The following is a 17,038-nucleotide window of genomic DNA, read 5'->3' as shown; positions in this document are numbered from 1 at the left end:
CAATCAACGAAAAAAAAAGCATAATCACTAGCTCACGTTGTTCATTAACGCAGTGCATCGGCTGCAGCAGTAGCTGATGTGTTGTGCTGCGTACCCATGCAGAGAGAGAGAGTGAATTTAGGCGAGGCCGGTGAGAGTGGGCAGAGGCGGCCGGCTTCAAGGGGTGCTCGCTGACGTGTTTCGTTCCATGTGTGTGTCGCTGCATGAGCATGGCGCGCGTTTTGATGCATTTTGGTTTTGCTGCTGGTCCCCGCTCCCCTTTGGCAGAGAAGATGAGGCACTGACGTATTCGCTTTCCGGAACCCCTTCTTACCTCGTTACCACCTCACCTCCGGGCCCGACTCAACTGTGTGTGCCCACGCAGGATAACGTAGCAGCCAATCAACCCGTTTTGTGTCTGTGCGTCGACCCTTTATAATTCTCCCGCCGCACGCAGGCACACAATACTCTCTCTAAGCGGCTTTCGCTCATTCCACGTGCGTGATCGAAGGGGAAAACAACATCCGAAGCACACGCATCACGCACGCGTTCTCTTCACCGCCATGCCTGCCTACAGCGACGCTGATGTGGCGGCGCTGAACCGCATGTTGAAGGAGCTGCGCCGTCACCCCGACGACATCCATCTCCGTGAGCTTATCGCTCTCAAAGAGTGGGCGATGGAGGTCGGCGCCTGCTTTCCTGCTGCTGCCGCGCCTCCGGCGTCGGCTGCGGCGGCCGCTGCCCAGGGCGATGCCGAGAGCGAGTCCGATGATGAGCGCTGGACGCTGAGCGATGGGGAGCCGGAGGCGATCCCTGCGAAGAACGGAGAGCCGTCTGATGCAGACGTGGATGCCGCCATGGCTGCAAAGGGCGAGGCCGTGGAGCTGCACGGCGAAGGCAAGCAGGAGGAGGCGATCGCCAAAATGGGCGAGGCGCTAACGTACAACCCCAGCAATGCCATGTACTGGGGAATGCGCGCGCTGTATCACCTGGAATTCAACAAGCCGCGCGCGGCCCTGCACGACGCCAACAAGGCTCTCGAGCTCAATCCGCAGAACGTGCGCGCGCTGCGTGTGCGCGGCACCGTGAACCGCCACCTTGGCCACTGGGAGGACTCCCTGAAGGACCTCAGCGCCGCCCAGGCGATCGATTACGATGACAAGACGAACGAAACGCTCAAGTACGTCCAGTCCCGCGCCACACACCGCCACAGGCGCCAACTGTTGCGGCAGCACGCTGAGGAGGAGGCCGCTGCAAGACGGCAGGAGGAGCTGCGCCGTCAGCGCCAGATGGAAGCCGAGAAGGCTGCAGCGGCTGCGGAGGCGCAGACGGCGTCGGGGAGCATGCCCGGTGGCATGCCTCGCGGCTTTCCTGGTGGCGTGCCTGGCGGGATGCCGGGAGGGATGCCGCCTGGTATGGAGTCCGTCCTACAGGACCCCGAGATCATGGCCGCCATGCAGGACCCCGAGGTGGCGCCGAAACTGGCTCAGATGATGCAGAACCCCATGGCCGCGATGAGCATGATGAACGACCCAAAGGTGGGCCCTGTCATGCAGAAGATCATGGCGAAGATGATGGGCGGAGGAGGTATGCCAGGCGGCATGGGTGGCATGGGTGGCATGGGCGGTATGGGTGGCGGGATGCCGGGTGGCTTTCAGGGTGCTGGTGGCGTGCCCCCTCACCGTGGTGCTGCTGACGGCGCGTCGGGTTCAACCCGGAGAGACGATCTCGACTAAGACTGCAGGTGGCACGGCAGACCAAGTTCGAGGAAGGTGGAGAATAGAACCAAGCGTGGAATGCACTTGATCGAACAGCCGTGGTCCCCCGCTTTACCGCAGCGTGCTTTCGTCTATTAAGGAGTGGCATCTAAACCATCGCATGCATATCCTCTCTCTCCCTCTTTCGGTTATCTGTGCCCCCTGCGCCTTCTCTCTCCCCTCTGGTTCGCCTCTCTTGCACGCCTTCTCGCTTCTGTATATCGCTTCTTCTAACGCTTTACTTGTTTTGTTTCTCGCCTTTTCTTTTTCATGCTTCTCTTGTCGTTTTGATGCACACATGCACTGCACCTCCTCTCCCTCCACCACCCTCTGTGTCTGTGTGTGTTTCTCTCTCTCGCCACGCGACAGCATGGAGGTCTGGCGCGCGTGTTTGTGTGTGTGTGTGTGGGGGGGGGCTGGCGATGGAGTTGGTACTTGCACCGCCTGTTCACCGGCCAGCAGTATTTCTTTCGGCTCGGGTGTGTGCATTATTGCTCTTTGCGGTCCCTTCCCTCGCTCAGGTCTCTGCGGAAGGTGGACGGCAGCCATGTCTCAGCACCGTGGCCGAATCGCGATACTCCTTTATCTCCTCTGGTTCCTAAATACCTCGTATAGGCGCGTCGCAACGCCCGACAGTCTGCGCAAGAAAGGGAGCGAGTGCAGACGGCAAGGACTCATCCAGAGGTAAAAGACAACAGCCCTCTATGTCTCGCTCGCAAGAGCTTGCTAGGCGGATGTGCGCACGTAGTTGGGCGAGTGGAATGGAAGCACATCTTCTCCTCTGGCTAGCCTCATGCCAGGCTGGCACCTGGCTGGTCTCTCCTAGTTAGCGGTCGCGCTTATCACCCGCGCCGAGGCGCGACTGCTGATATGTGCTTGCAAGCGTGACGCGGAATACTGCGCAGGGCTTCTCGTTTTTTTTTTTTGTTTCACGGATCTGGCTTTTGTGACGGGATTGCTCAGCATATCTCTTGCTGTGCCGTCATCTCTTCGAGGCTGCCAGCTTCTTCCTTGTTGGAGTCCCTCCGCTCTGCGAGCAGCGCCTCGGAGGCCGGGGGGAGTCGGTGTCTGTGTGCTAGCGTGTTGGTCTCCCTCTCTCTCTTTCTGCCTGTCCGCGTACTTGTTCATTTCGCTCTACGCCTACATGCTTCTCTCTCACTGCCTTGCTTGCTCACGTCTCTCTCTCGCCTGTGCGTCTTCCCTTCATCGCCAAAGTTGCTGCGCTTACACCTCAGCTGCTGTGGCACAGTCTTCTCTCACTCAAAAAGGAAGCAAGCCAACGCAACGCCCGCCCTCCCACTGCCCTCCCCACTTCCCGGATACACACGCACACACACACACACACACCCGCACACACAGAGAGAGAGACGCGCTACCGTATACCCACTCAAACGACGAAGAAAGCGGAAAAACAGTATGCCTTCGAAGCGTAACGGCTCGCCGGCCCGCAGCCGCAGCCGCAAGGGCCGCTCTGTCTCCCGCTCCGGCACTCCCGCGCGCGCTCGCACCCCGGCCAGCTCTCGAAGCCGCCGCCGCAGCAACAGCACTCCCCCTTCACAGGAGGTGAGGGCTCCGAAGGAGGCTCCTGCTATCTCCATGTGGGAGGCAGACGCTAAGTTGATGGCAGCGATGCACCGTCGTCGTTCTCGCGGCATGCGCGGCTTCTTTCGGAACGAAAAGGTGCGCCTGTGGGGCTACTGGGCCGCAGTCATCATGCTCCAAGTGATGATGATCGTTTGGGCCAAGTGGGCCGTGGACATGTACAAGTCGTACAAGGCGAGCCACTAGAGCGCACACTTGCCACGGTGTGCGCAAGCGTGTTGGTCGGTGCTGCACGAGTCACGCCTCGTCTTTTCTCGCTCACTTACCAGCTCCTCCACACGTCCCTTGCCCTCTAAACCCCTCCTGCGCTGAATGGCGCGCCTTTACGGCACCTTGCTCATCGCCCCATCCCTGTCCCTCCCCGCACAACACTCTGTGTTTTTGTGTACCTGTACGTCTCGTTATTGGTGTTCGTGGGGGGTGTATCTTCCATGCTGATCTCCGATCTGGCGGTGTTGCTGATTTTCTCTGCATCTCTCCCTGTGTGATTGTGTGCCTGTTCGGGCTTAACGAGGGTGCACGTGCTTGTGTATCCCCTATAGATACGGCGTGCATTCGTATGCGTTGTAGATGGAGCGGGGAAAGAGGGTCAGCGGCGGTGATGAAAGCAAGAGAGAGGGGCTGCAATGAGAGCCTCATCATACAGAGTTGGGTGGTGGTGGAGGGAAGGGAGGATGAGCTGTAAGGAGAGACGTGTGGGGGAGGAGGGGGACTTCAGTGGCAAAAAGACTGCTTGAGATATGGGCTCTTATAGATTGTAGGTGTCTGTTATGCATAGGTTTGAGTTTCCTATGTGGGTAACAGGAAAGACGGCGTTAATGAATGTCACTTATCCAAAGAGAGAGAGCGGTAGCGGCGGATGCAGTGGTGTTGTTGGGAGGGGGGGAGACGGACGCTTGTGGTGGCGGCACCTCTGCACCTTCGCCTTGTTCCCTTCACTTATCTCTCTTTTGTGCGTTGTGTTGTGTTGTTTCCTCTGTACTAGAATGTTTTTTTCTTTCTGTTCCCTTTCCGTCGGATGCTTACGGGCACAAACACACACACACACACGCCTGCACAGGCGCACACAAGCGGAGGAGCGTGGCGGCCATGCTGTGATACACAGAAACTGCTGTTTGGGGATCTCGGTGATCGTCATGGTGACGGGCAGATCAGTAGGCCAGATCCCCTTCTCAAATGAACCGCACTGTCGCATGAGTGTCTGAGTTCTCCCTCGTACACTGTGTGCCTCCCCCCCCCCCCTGGTGCACTCGTCCGCCCGTCTGCCTGTGCCTGTGCCTGTGCCTGTGCCTGTGTGTGTGCGTATGCGAAGGCGTTCGACGGCGTTCATACGCACCCTCTTTTGTTTTGCTCCCTCTCTTTTCCATCTCCACTTGTACCATGTCTCTGTCTTTTGCCACTGTATGCAAGTGTGTGCATGTGCGTGTGTGTGTCTGCATGTATGAGCCATCGCTATGTATGTCGTGTGCGTGTTTTCGGGTCTCAGCGTGGGCGCGCTGTACATGTCCCTCCGTCTCTCCCTTCCTCCCTCTCTCTTTCTCACACACATCACCTCCCACACCCACACCCACGCACACGACGGACGCTTCTTTCACTTCTGTTCTTGTTTTTCTTTTCTTTACTCCTCTCTTGCCCCTGCGCGTCTGGCCGATGTTTCACTTGGACTGCCCATATCCATCCTTCCATCCCACACCTTCGTGTTCTTTTCTCTCCCTCGATGCCACCTCCCCGTCTTCGCAGGTTTGATGTGGCCGTTGTCTCGCTCTCCTCACCTTCGTCGCTGCCTGGCAATGTCCCAGTAGTGTACCCCTGCCACAACACTCTACATGCTTGCCCATCAAATCCTCGGCGTCTCGTGCGTCTCCATCTTGTCGTGGCATCTGCCGTGGATTGTGGTCCTCTTTTCGTGTGTGCTCTTCCGCTGCCACAGTTACTGTGATTGATGTTACCTTTCAAGGGAGGCGGCAGAGGTGGGTGGGTGGGTGGTGGTGCAGGAGACGGCGACGTGGTGGTTACAGGCGGAACCGAAAGAAAAACAAGAGAGAACGCGATGGGGATATACGATGTGTGGTGTCGCTGTGTGCTGTGGCGTTTGCCGGCGACCGCCCCGCTCCCACATCGCCTCCGCCGCGGTGCCATTGATGTTGCGGTCATCATCACCATGGCAGCTAAAGAGCCGTACCCTTCCCCTCTCTCTTTCTTTCCATCTCGCACTTGTGACGCATCTTCTGTCCCTCATGTTGTTAGACACATGACCGAACGCAAACCAAGAAAAGTTACCGGGCCCAACAGCAGCACAGCGTCTCTGGAGGTGGCGTTCATCTTGCGGAGCCACCAGCCCCCCCCGACACATGTGCGTGAGCCCATGTGTGCACGCGCATAACTGAGCCAAGTCCCGGTCACTCGTGGAGGTCTCTGTATACCTGTTGCACGTGCACCGCTGTCTGGCGTGGTGGGGAAGGGCAATGCCAACGCGTGCTGAAGACCCCAACGCTTGCTCACTGCGCTCGCCCCTCTTTCCCACCCCTTATATGCTGAGGGAGGCATGCAGAGTGAGAGCAACCTGCTTAGCGGCGAATGACGCGCGTAAGATGGAGGGTAGGATGGATGACAGCGCTGCTCCCCTCACTTGTGGAAAAGGCTGGCAGGCACGCTCCAAGGCCGCACTGCTCTCGTCGTTGTGATTTTTTTTCTGTGCTTGCATATGCGTGACGCGTCTCTGCTGGGCATTCACGGCCTCCCCCTCTGCCGCTCTCATAAAGCGCCGCGGAACTCACTGCCCGGGTACCTGTGTGGGCGCCACGATCACGGAGGACGCCTCCGTGCGCGGTATCGCAGGGCCCAGTGCACCTCCCACTCTGTCTGCGGGGGGAGGGGGGGGGCTGGGCAGCCCCTCCTCTATCCCCCCTCATCGCTGCCAACGCCGAACCACTTCTGGTGGTGACAGGGCCAGGCACCCACGACACGGTGTGGAGGACAGAGCGATGAATCGCTGCTGACGTCGGCGGCCCGGTCCTGGGTGGGGTGGCGTCGGAGCGCCCCGCGACCGTGAAGAGGTCTGTGCCACACCCACCTGATAGGCAGAGTGCCCGCGTGACTCGAGCGTGTGTCCCACCCGGCCCCTCGCAGGGCCGACGGCTGGTGTGGGGCGCCGGAGTGCCACCCCGGGGGAGATGCACCCGGTGGCGACCGGCATAGTGGGGTGGGTAGAGTTTTTAGGCGCCGGGGCCGTGCTGTCCGATGAACGGGTCGGCGCATTGCTGTGCCGGCGTGTGTCGACGGCTGCTCTGCACCGCGCGATGGGCCCTGTGACAGGCCAGGGGAGGAGGTGGGGAGGGGGAGAGGAGTCACGCGGAGTTGGACCTCCTGCTGTGTGGCAGAGCGAATGGACACGGGAGGACAAGGTTTGTGTGCTGCGCGAATAAGGTTAACAGGGCCGCTCTGCGCGAATGCGTGTGGGATTGCATTACTGTGTGTCGCCTCCGCTCCTCTTTTTTTTTCTGTGGTTGGCTACTTCTCCACCGGCCTCTTCAAAACGTGCCTGCACGTGCGCAGGTGTGCGAGAGCGCACATCGACAAAAAAGCAGAGCAGTCACCATGGAAGCTCCAAATTACGGCCGCACAGGACTGCTGACCTCCCGTCTCGGTGGTCTGCCCGTCACGCGCCCCCGCCTGCTGCTGCCAGGGAGCTCGGCGGCGCCCCGCTCGGTCAAGTGGTATCCTTCTCTCCTCACCATACCACAGCAACTACTTGATGCGCTGCGCCGCGAAGACGACACCGAAGCTGCGGATAGTGACGTGCCCGGGACAACGACGTCGTTTTCCTCGGACCCCACACTGATCACATACTTGCGCGTAGCCACCATTGCCGAGTGCCTTGTGCAGTGGTGGCGCCGTTGGGCGGTAGCAGCGGCACCGAAAAGGACTACTGAAGCAGTTGCCCTCACAGGCCCATCGCGCGAGCAGCTCTCTGCCCTCTACACAGGGATACTGCAGTGGCATCGAGACGAGCTCGTCAGCGGTAAAACGGTACCATCTTCGGCGCTGGCGCACGGCTCGTCGTCTTCGAGTACCTTCTTCATTCCCGCCTACAAGCTGCTGGTCATGAAGCACGACAGAAAGGTGGCGGAGTACGCCAACATCACCTGGCGCTCGGTGTGGCTGCTGGGAAAGGATCCAGATGTGAATGATGTGCCGCTCGAACACCCCTCTTGCTCTGGCCAGCACGCCTCAATGGAGATGCGGTTCGTCTTGGCGGACGAGGCTGCTTTGGACGCCTACGTAACGGAAGGGGTGAAGGCATTGTCGCCTGACGCACCGATGCTGTCGTCACCGGGAGCGGATGTGCCTCCGTTTGCACAGAGCACGCAGGCTCTGCGATCCTTGTGCACTGGCATGTGGGCAATGCTGGAGGAGGCCCTGACCTCTGCCGGTGGTGACGCGGCTGTGGTATGGACAGCCGAGCTGCAGCTGATCGATCTGGGGTCCACGAACCACACAAAGCTGAATGGCGAGGCGGTGCCGGCAATGGAGGCGACGACGGTGATTGACTCGGATGTGTTGGAGTTTGGCTGCTCAACGCGCAAGTACGTGGTGATGCGCAATGCGTAGCTGCTGCGACCATCTCGCTGGATGGGGCTCGACGCGTGGGCTGTGTGAGGCGTTGAGGCCGAATAATTTGTGACGCTTCAGCTCTCCATTGACACTGACGGAAAGCACCGATAGCATCGACCGCAACAATGAAGTCACTACATGGCAGGATAAACAATACACGCGTGCGCGCTCATGGGGGTGGGCATGGCTGTCTCCTCTCGTCAAGAGAAAGCGCTGTCGCTACCACTGTTGTGCTATCCGGCGTTTTACGACTGCTGCGCAAGAGCCGTGCACTCTTCGCTTCTTCTCCGTGGCGGTTTCTTCTTTTCCTGAGACGTTTGCCTATGCAGCGCCCAAGCTGTACGCACCTTTCCACGGCTTCCTCTTGCCACCCAGCGAAGCTGCGGGCTGCCGGCGCTTCTCTATCCACTTCTTCCGCGCTTGCCCCTCTCCCATGCACTTCCCCTCCTCTTCCCTCAAATCGCACCCTCCTCTCTCTTCAAACTTCTATGCGGTGCATACGTGCGTGCAGTGACGTGTCAGTGCTTGTTGTACTAGGCTTCTTCCCTCTTCCTCACGTACATGCACAAGGCAAGTATACAGGCACGCAAGCACATACACACGCGGACACCAACGCCCCATCATCCAACATAGATTGTACACCGCCGTGAGAGTTTTCTCTCCAGCACGGGCAGCGCTGCCACTGCATGACCAACGTGCTCTTGTACATCAGTGCCTCCCCCCTCCCCCTCCCCCCTTTTTTTTTGTGGCGCCCACCGCGATATATGGGAGCTAGTTCTCCCTCCCTTCCCTTTCATTGTGTTTTATGCTTTCTCTGCCCTTACCAGCGCCCTCTTCCCCGTCGCACGCACCGACATCCCTTCATACGACCTGCCCTCTTTCTGTACCTGTGCGTGCGTGTGCCTGTGGATCGCTTAGAGCACATCGACCGGATCGATCCGCGACACAATCCTGGGCCATTACATCGTTCTTCTTTGCCCGTTGTTCTTCTTGCCGACTCTCTCTTTCCTTCTCCCTGCTTGTTGCCTTCCTCCCTTTCCACGACTAATTACGCTCTCTCGCAAAGCCACACACCCAACTTGCCACCCCTGGCATTGTCGCGTCGGTGAGCAGCCGTTCCCCCCTCTCGTTTTCCCCCTTTTTTTCCCCGTTTAAATCCGTCAACCACTTCATCTCACCGGAGGGGAGTCGCGTGCCGAGATGTCTGCGACACGAGACGGTCCACGCTCGCACTCTGACGGCGGCTTCGATGGCCGCTCGCTGTTGTCAGAGCAAACGAAGCTGCTGCGGGAGTCGACGCCGGCAGACATCAACTTTATTCAGTTCCTTAAGCTGCGGCTGAGTGCCCAGCAGCGAGCGACTGCGCAGCGCAACTACTGGCAGCGAGTGCAGCGGGAGGCTGCGGACAGTATGAACCCAAACACGGCGCGTTGGCAGGGGCGAGGTGGCATCCCTGCCTCCGCAGCACCGATATCGACGGCCGCTGCCAGCAGCGTGGAGGGCGCATCCTTCAGCACCTACGATGCGGAACACGTGATCCTAGAACACTCGACCACATCGTTCGGCACCTTGCCAAGGCAGGATGCGCTCATGCGGGCGACATCTCACGGCGCCGTGACACCCCCGACTGTGCATCAGCACTCCTTTGAGGACTTGCCAGCTGCAGTGCTGAAGCGCCGCGGCGCGCCTGCGTCGGAGTTGACGGACTTCGTCGCCGTGTCCACGACTGAGCCGAGCGAAGACGGGAACAGCAGCCAAAGGCGCCCATCTGGCCCACTGCCGGAGGAGGACGCGTACGTGTTGGCGCCGTTTAGTACGAGTAGCTACAGCGCGGCTGCTGCGGCCGCCATCGATGAGCGCCCAGCGATGGCCTGCGGCAAGCCGCAGGTCCCCGTCGACGTGGACGAGATGAAGGACGTGGAGCTGGAGCCGTGCCCGCACTGTGGTCGCACGTTTGCTCCGGCTCGACTGGAGCGGCACGTGGCCACATGCGAGCGACACAAAAACACATTGCCCAAAACAAAGGGCGACATGAAGAGCGGCAGGGCGCGCAGCGGTCGCAAGAAGCCGGACCGAACCGCAGGCGGTGATGGTGCCGCTGCCTCTGCGGATGCCACGGCAAACGCTCCCGGTGCCGCACCGGGTGGGCCGCAGCGCTGGCCGACCGACACAGCCTTCAAGCCAGAGAAGTGGCGGAAGCAAAGTGCGCAGTTGCGCAACGCCATGGCCGGCGCATCCGTCGCGGTGGACGATGATCGGGTGCCGTGCCCATCATGCGGGCGGCACTTCTCCGATGACGTCGCGGCACGGCACATTCCGATTTGCAAGTCGAAGGGGGGCCGTGCGGCGTAGCGGCGCCGGCGGTGGCGCACGACAACAAAGCAAAGTGAACATGATGCTCATCTACCTGTGCGCGTGTGCGTGTGCGTGTGCGCGTGTGCGTGTGCGTGTGCGTGTGCGTGTGCGCGTGTGCGTGTGCGCGTGTGCGTGTGCGTGTGCGCGTGTGCGTGTGCGTGTGCGCGTGTGCGTGCGCAATCTGTGCAGATCAACGCTGATGTCGCATGCATTTTCTTCTGTTTTCTGTTGTTTTTCATCTCTCTTACGTGTAGAAGGGCGCATGTTATACTGAACACATCGAAGTCATTCGTCGCCCTCCCCTTGCCTTTGCTGTGGGTTGCGGCTCACACTGATGCAACGTGTCAGCAGTGGCTGCACGAGCATCATTCATCCACGTCGACAGCAACCACTCATCTCCTTTCCCCCTTTGCCATACAACGCCCCACCCCTCGCACGCTCTTGTTTCTCCGTTTCTAGTATTCCATCTTTCACCCTCTCGTGAGACTTACAGCCTCTGCGTACGCGTACGCATGTGTGCGTGTGTGCTCCTCCGCATGGCCCTTCGCCTTCTCCGGGTGGTGCTGCATTTTTTTTTTTGCGTCCTCGCCATGTGCGAAGTACTTGAGCGTCTGCGAGTGTGGTACTTGCTAAGAGCAAGAGAAGCGAACCGCACTCGTCGTCTTGTGCGCTTGGCGAGTTATTCTCCACTCCGCAGCGGTGTTCTCCCAACAGTGTCGATGCACGCGTGCGTAAGAGGCGTGTTGCATCATCGTACCCGATGTGGGACTGGCTGCCGTGAAGGAAAAGAGCGGGAGGCGAGCGCAAGATCGGAGGCATAAAACGCGCTTGGGGGTGTATTCAAAATGTTTTGCCTCAGCATCGCCTTTGTCTCGACTCTGTGTGTGTGTGTGTGAGATCGCACGTCTCCGTATTCTCCTCCGCTCTCCCCGGTCGGCTGCCCGCATGCTCTCTAGGGTTGAGGCCAAAGCAGGCGCCTCATGCTCATACTTCCATCCACCGCGCAGTCATCATCGCCAGCTCAACCCCTCACCTCTTTCGCTCTTGTTACCTTGCGGCTCCATCGCACATGTGCCTTCCTTTCCCCTCAGAGTCTTAGCCTTTTTCTCTCGCCTGCACTTGCCTTCTACTTGTCCCTATCGATTCGGGAAGCTGCTGTTCTGTGTCCGCGGCTCCGTCATCATCTTCGTCTCCCGTTCGTCATTGTGGACTGTTACGCGATTTGTGAAACTACCGTCATATGCGCAGCGTTGTCCTTCAGGCCCCAGCCTGCGCACCATCTACCGCCTCTATTCTCCCCTACCCGCGTCATCATGAGTGCTGTTGAGGAGTTCGAGTTCGAGCCTTTCACCGCTCGCCAGAGCAAGTACAAGGCATGCCTTGATGAGCTTGTGGGGCTCAACTTGGGCCCCAAGTCCATGGTAACGGATGCTGTGACTCTTCGTAAGTTTTACAGCAAGGACAAGTCGAGCCACGCCGGCTCCGTCCCTGTGGCGGCCGTCCGGCCGAACTCGACGGAACAGGTGGCTGCGGTGGTACAGGTGTGCGCGAAGTACAAGGTGCCCATGACGCCACGTGGTGCCGGCACGGGCATCGAGGGCGCGTGCATCCCATACGCTGGCGGCATCGTCATCGACACGGATCGTTTGACTCGGATGGACTTCGACCTCGACAACTCGTGCGTGTGGGTGGGCGCTGGGGTGCGCAAAATGACTCTCAACAAGGCAGCTGCCAAGCACGGCTTCGTCTTTGGCCCCGACCCGTCCTCGAACCCCTGCGTCGGTGGCATGGTGGCCACCTCCGGCAGCGGCATGTGCACGCTGCGCTACGGTACCACTCGCGAGAACGTGCTGTCCTTGCGCGTCGTCACCCCGCAGGGCACCGTTGTGCAGACGCGGCAGGTGGTGCGCAAGTCATCGGCTGGGCTGGAGCTGACTCAGCTGTACATTGGTAGCGAAGGCACCCTCGGCGTCATCTGTGAGGTATGCTTTCGTCTGTTTCCCATTCAGAAGTGCAGCTCCGGCGGCGTGGGCTTCTTCGCCACGACGCACGCGGCAGTGCGTGCGGTGGTGGCGCTCAAGCAGCAAGGTGTCCCTCACACACTGCTGCGATGCGAGCTGCTCAACAAGGAGAGTGTAGCGGCGGCCAATTCGTACAACAAAACGAACCTGCGCGTGTCGGCGTGCGTTCTGCTTGAGTTTGTCTGCGACAACGAGGGGCGGCGCCACATCCACGGCGACTACAAGAAGGTGGCCGCAGTTTTCAAGAAGTTTGGTGCCAAGGAGATACGCTACTTGAAAGACGGCAAGGCCATGGACACCGTTTGGGAGGCCCGCCGTAGCTGCTTCTTCTCCGCCATGCACGCGGGCAAGACAAAGAGTGCTCAGAAAGTGATCGCGACAGACGTCTGCGTCCCCATCAGCCGCCTGGCGGAGTGTGTCGAGGCGACAGAGGAGGATTTCAAGCAGAACAGCCGCCCGTGCCTGATCTGTGCCCATATTAGCGACGGCAACTTCCACACACTGGTCCCGTACACCGACGCGGCGGACCTCAAGCGTGCTCGCGAGCTGGAGATTCGCATGGTGCGCCGCGCTGTCGAAATGGGCGGCACCGTGTCGGGCGAGCACGGCGTTGGCATTGGCAAGGTGCGCCACGTCACGCAAGAGCACGGTGAGGCCCACATTTGCGTGCAGGAGACGATCAAGAAGGCGCTCGACCCCGACAACATCATGAACCCCGGCTGCTTTTACCCGTTCCAGCAGGTCATGTACCCCACCGCGCACTTATAGCGCATGCCTCTCCGTCTGTGGTTGCTAGCGCACATACTCCAAAGGTTCTCCTTCCTGTTCTTTCTCGTTTCTACCCTTTTACTCTACCCTCCCCCTCTCTCTTCCTATGTTTTCCTATCGTGTCTTCCCGAGCTCAGGTCTCTATCTTTTTGTTTGGTGGCTGCCCGAAGGCGTACAAACACGCGTGCTCTGTCTCTCTTCACCTCCCGTGTGCCTTAGGTGCCGTAAGCTGGTTGCTTTTCGCCGTTCTCCGACTTGGCTTCTTGTCCATCTTGCTTCTCTCTCTCACACGTGCCGCAAGTGGTGCTCCTCGTTTCTTTCCCTCGCGCGGGCGCACGTATAATCTACCTCTTGCGAGGCCGTAACATGGCTCTATGGCGTCCGTGATGGGGAGAATGAGCATGGGGAGGGTTCGGGCAGCAGATGATTACGATGGTGGACGTTGTGGTGCGGTGGAATCGACAGAGAAGCTGATCGCACAAGATGGGGGTGCATGAGCAGCAGCTCCCAATGCGGTCCTCCACCCGGCATACGTGCCGCCGCACACGGAGACTTTGATGAGGGTCCCCTTAAAAAAAAAAAAAAACATTGTGCACTTCCCTTATCGTTGCTCCACCCCCCCTGCCAGCCCCGGCGCCCACACGAAACCTCATTTTTTCGACTCGTTGCCTCTCCTGCCGCGCCACCCGTCACCACTCAAAGGCGTGTTGCCGTTCTCGGTGCGTGCGCGTGTGCGAAAGAGGGAAAGACATGCAAGTGCTTACATATACATCCATTCATACATCTCTTTCTATACATATATATATACACACATGCGTATACATGCTTTCATGTATGATGTAGGCGTGCGCATCCATTCCTCATCTCCGTTTTCCTTGAACGTGTGGCTGGTTGGTTGGTGTCATTCCGTTCTTCTTATGCCCCTGGACTTTGCATTCCCCAGCGAAAATACAACGCCGATGTCCGCGGGAATGTGTGGGTTTGTGCACGATCAATAAAGATCATGGATTTAACGCCGCATCGCACACGGAATGGTTGCCTGAAAACCGGACAGACAGGGAGAGGAAGAGAAGCCCACAAGTCCGCTGGCGCACACGTGCACAAGCGCGCACGACATCATGACCATCCTGAGCTCACGCTCACTTATGTTTTTTCTTATATTTGTTTTATGCTGTGGACTTCTCTCTCTTGTCGGTTTGAATGTAAAGAGACGCATACGCACCGGCGCAGAGCGAGGTGTGGTATCGAACGGCAACAGCACACACGCGCAAATCACGCGACCCTCACAGAGGGTATGCGACATGCATACGATTTAGTGCAGCACCAGGAGCGGATTCGGCACGTTTATTCCTGTGCCTCGCTCCGCTCTCTCTGCTCGAGCCGATTCTTTTGCTTTACATGTTTATCTCCGCTCTCTCGCTTGCTGTCGTCATATCTCTAACGGTGGTCTTATTCGCCTTTCTACGTTGTATGTCAATACTTGTTTTCCACGATCACGGAGGACGCCTCCGTGCGCGGTATCGCAGGGCCCAGTGCACCTCCTACTCTGTCTGCGGGGGGGGGCTGGGCAGCCCCTCCTCTATCCCCCCTCATCGCTGCCAACGCCGAACCACTTCTGGTGGTGACAGGGCCAGGCACCCACGACACGGTGTGGAGGACAGAGCGATGGATCGCTGCTGACGTCGGCGGCCCGGTCCTGGGTGGGGTGGCGTCGGAGCGCCCCGCGACTGTGAAGAGGTCTGTGCCACACCCACCTGATAGGCAGAGTGCCCGCGTGACTCGAGCGTGTGTCCCACCCGGCCCCTCGCAGGGCCGACGGCTGGTGTGGGGCGCCGGAGTGCCACCCCGGGGGAGATGCACCCGGTGGCGACCGGCATAGTGGGGTGGGTAGAGTTTTTAGGCGCCGGGGCCGTGCTGTCCGATGAACGGGTCGGCGCATTGCTGTGCCGGCGTGTGTCTACGGCTGCTCTGCACCGCGCGATGGGCCCTGTGACAGGCCAGGGGAGGAGGTGGGGAGGGGGAGAGGAGTCACGCGGAGTTGGACCTCCTGCTGTGTGGCAGAGCGAATGGACACGAAAAGAACTGTTTTTGGTTGTGGCGTCGCTACGCAAGTAAAGCATTGCGCACACGCCGATGTCTTTCGATTTCTTTTTCTTGCTGCCGTTGTGATCTCTTTCCCAACGGCACACCCATGTGTCGACCTCTGCAAACTGAGCCAGCTACTCACTTCGCGGTCTTGTGCATGGATGCGTGTGCATGTGCGTGCTAGTGAGTACCTGAACAAGTTTGTATGCGATGCGTAAGCCGCTGCGCAAGGCGAACACGATATCGCTCGTGTCTTCTTCGCCTTTTCTGTGCGCGTTTGGCCATCTTCTGTGCATTGCTGTGGGCGTTGCTGGCGTGAGCCGTGCTGCACGTATGGACATGTGCTTCTGCTGCTAAGAGGGCCCTGCTTGCTCATGCTCGTGCTGCCGAAGAGTCAGCGCTCCACTTTCGCTCTTTCGGTGCCGTTGCTTAGGCTGCCGAGCGACCAGTCGGCGTTCGTCTTCGCGGTCTTTTCCGATTGCGGTTCTTCGGTGTTTGCGTCGTCCTTGTTGCGGGAAAGGGAGGAATGACGACGTGGAGGGGATCCGCTTCGCACGCGAGGTTGCACATCGACGCGCGGCAAACGTCGGTCTTGTCGGTGCACGCGACGTTGTCCCGGTGGCGTTTGGCGCGGAAGTGTCGCTCCGATGCACCTGCTTGCAGCTGTTGTAACAAAGTACTTCGCCACTCGCGAAGAGGAGGCCGACGACGCAGCCCGACTGACGGCGGTGGCGCTGGCCGTTTCCCTGTGATCTTTGCTGGTGATCTAGCTTCCCATGCGCGTGCCTCATCTGCCTTCATTCTGTGCTCTCCAACGTGGTGTACATCGGATACACCGCCTCACTTTCTCTCTCTGGCCTCTTCCCCGTCGCCCCTTTCTTCTCCTGTTGCTCTCGCGAAGAGCACGACCGGACAAGACCCGTCCAACGAAACTGCGTCGCAACTGGCAGTTTATTTGACCTTTCTCGCCCCCCCTTCCCTTCCCTTTGTTTCGCCTGTGCGCCTCACAGGCTTGCTCCAACCTTTCCTTCCTCGACCACCTCTTACACAGCTCCACGCATCGCCTCAGCGCAAGCGGAGAATGCCGTTCTGGAAGAACTACATTTATACCAAGCCGGAGGTGGACGATGACGATTTGCCGCAGGCGGAGTACCGCTTATTCGACGATGAGGGCAGGATGAGGGATGACAACGTAGCGGCGATGGCGGCCACCGCCTGGCGCAGATCATCTACATCCTCGAAAGCATCCGCAAACGCGAAAAAATCTCCACCTCTGTCGCAGAAGAAGCACGCGTCTCTGCTGAAGTCCGTCGGGGCCAAGCTGACAACTCCGCTGAAGGAGGCAGACCTGAAGGACTCCTCGCACTCTCCCAGCAAGGCCGCGTCTCGCTCGCCACACGCCAGCAAGTTGGCGGCCAGATCGCCGGCCAAGTCGCCGGCGCGTGCCAACTCGCCAGAGCCACAGCCGATGACTTCCGCGAGCAGCACGCCGCGCAAGACAAGCCCGAAGAAGGCGCCGCCCAAGAAGATCTCTCCCAAGAAGTCTTCATCGAAGCAATCCTCGCCGAAGAAGGCCGCCTCCCGATCCCCGGCCCGCGCGCGCTCTCCTTCGCCGACGAAGCCCAAGCCGGCGGCAAAGACGTCAGCCCGCCGTCGGCGTTCTCGCTCCCGCTCAAACTCGCGGCGCAAGGCCGCGACGGCGCCCTCCAAAACGCCGAGCCCAAAGTGGACCCTCGCCGCGTTGAAGGAGTTCGCCAAGGACAACTCAATTCAGTTGAAGGGGGTCAAGACAAAGGCTGATATCCTCAGCGCCATCAACGGCTCCCCGTAGAGCGCGCAGCGAGACCGATATCCTGG

General features: G+C 59.4%; 6 protein-coding genes across 6 annotated transcripts; all 6 read left to right on the top strand.

The window, feature by feature from the left end:
• Nucleotides 1–656: 656 nt before the first annotated feature.
• On the top strand, nt 657–1,715 carry LINJ_29_0330 (conserved hypothetical protein; the record flags this gene model as incomplete). The annotated part of the gene is made up of 1 exon (XM_001466516.1): nt 657–1,715. The coding sequence occupies one exon, from the start codon at nt 657–659 to the stop codon at nt 1,713–1,715; it is 1,059 nt and encodes a 352-aa protein (XP_001466553.1).
• Nucleotides 1,716–3,152: 1,437 nt separating this feature from the next.
• Nucleotides 3,153–3,524, top strand: LINJ_29_0320 (conserved hypothetical protein; the record flags this gene model as incomplete). The annotated part of the gene is made up of 1 exon (XM_003392634.1): nt 3,153–3,524. The coding sequence occupies one exon, from the start codon at nt 3,153–3,155 to the stop codon at nt 3,522–3,524; it is 372 nt and encodes a 123-aa protein (XP_003392682.1).
• A 3,411-nt stretch (nt 3,525–6,935) lies between these two features.
• Nucleotides 6,936–7,949, top strand: LINJ_29_0310 (conserved hypothetical protein; the record flags this gene model as incomplete). Its single annotated transcript, XM_001466515.1, has 1 exon — nt 6,936–7,949. The coding sequence occupies one exon, from the start codon at nt 6,936–6,938 to the stop codon at nt 7,947–7,949; it is 1,014 nt and encodes a 337-aa protein (XP_001466552.1).
• Nucleotides 7,950–9,152: 1,203 nt separating this feature from the next.
• On the top strand, nt 9,153–10,304 carry LINJ_29_0300 (hypothetical protein, unknown function; the record flags this gene model as incomplete). Its single annotated transcript, XM_001466514.1, has 1 exon — nt 9,153–10,304. The coding sequence occupies one exon, from the start codon at nt 9,153–9,155 to the stop codon at nt 10,302–10,304; it is 1,152 nt and encodes a 383-aa protein (XP_001466551.1).
• Nucleotides 10,305–11,620: 1,316 nt separating this feature from the next.
• Nucleotides 11,621–13,096, top strand: LINJ_29_0290 (D-lactate dehydrogenase-like protein; the record flags this gene model as incomplete). Its single annotated transcript, XM_001466513.1, has 1 exon — nt 11,621–13,096. One exon carries the CDS (start codon nt 11,621–11,623, stop codon nt 13,094–13,096), a length of 1,476 nt encoding a protein of 491 aa, XP_001466550.1.
• A 2,611-nt stretch (nt 13,097–15,707) lies between these two features.
• Nucleotides 15,708–17,012, top strand: LINJ_29_0280 (conserved hypothetical protein; the record flags this gene model as incomplete). Its single annotated transcript, XM_001466512.1, has 1 exon — nt 15,708–17,012. One exon carries the CDS (start codon nt 15,708–15,710, stop codon nt 17,010–17,012), a length of 1,305 nt encoding a protein of 434 aa, XP_001466549.1.
• Between the last annotated feature and the right edge of the window lie 26 nt (nt 17,013–17,038).

This window comes from Leishmania infantum, chromosome 29 (genome assembly GCF_000002875.2).
Source record: "Leishmania infantum JPCM5 genome chromosome 29".
Classification (NCBI taxonomy): domain Eukaryota; phylum Euglenozoa; class Kinetoplastea; order Trypanosomatida; family Trypanosomatidae; genus Leishmania; species Leishmania infantum.
Note: the sequence above shows the minus strand (reverse complement) of the source record. Positions and strands in the feature narration are given on the sequence as shown.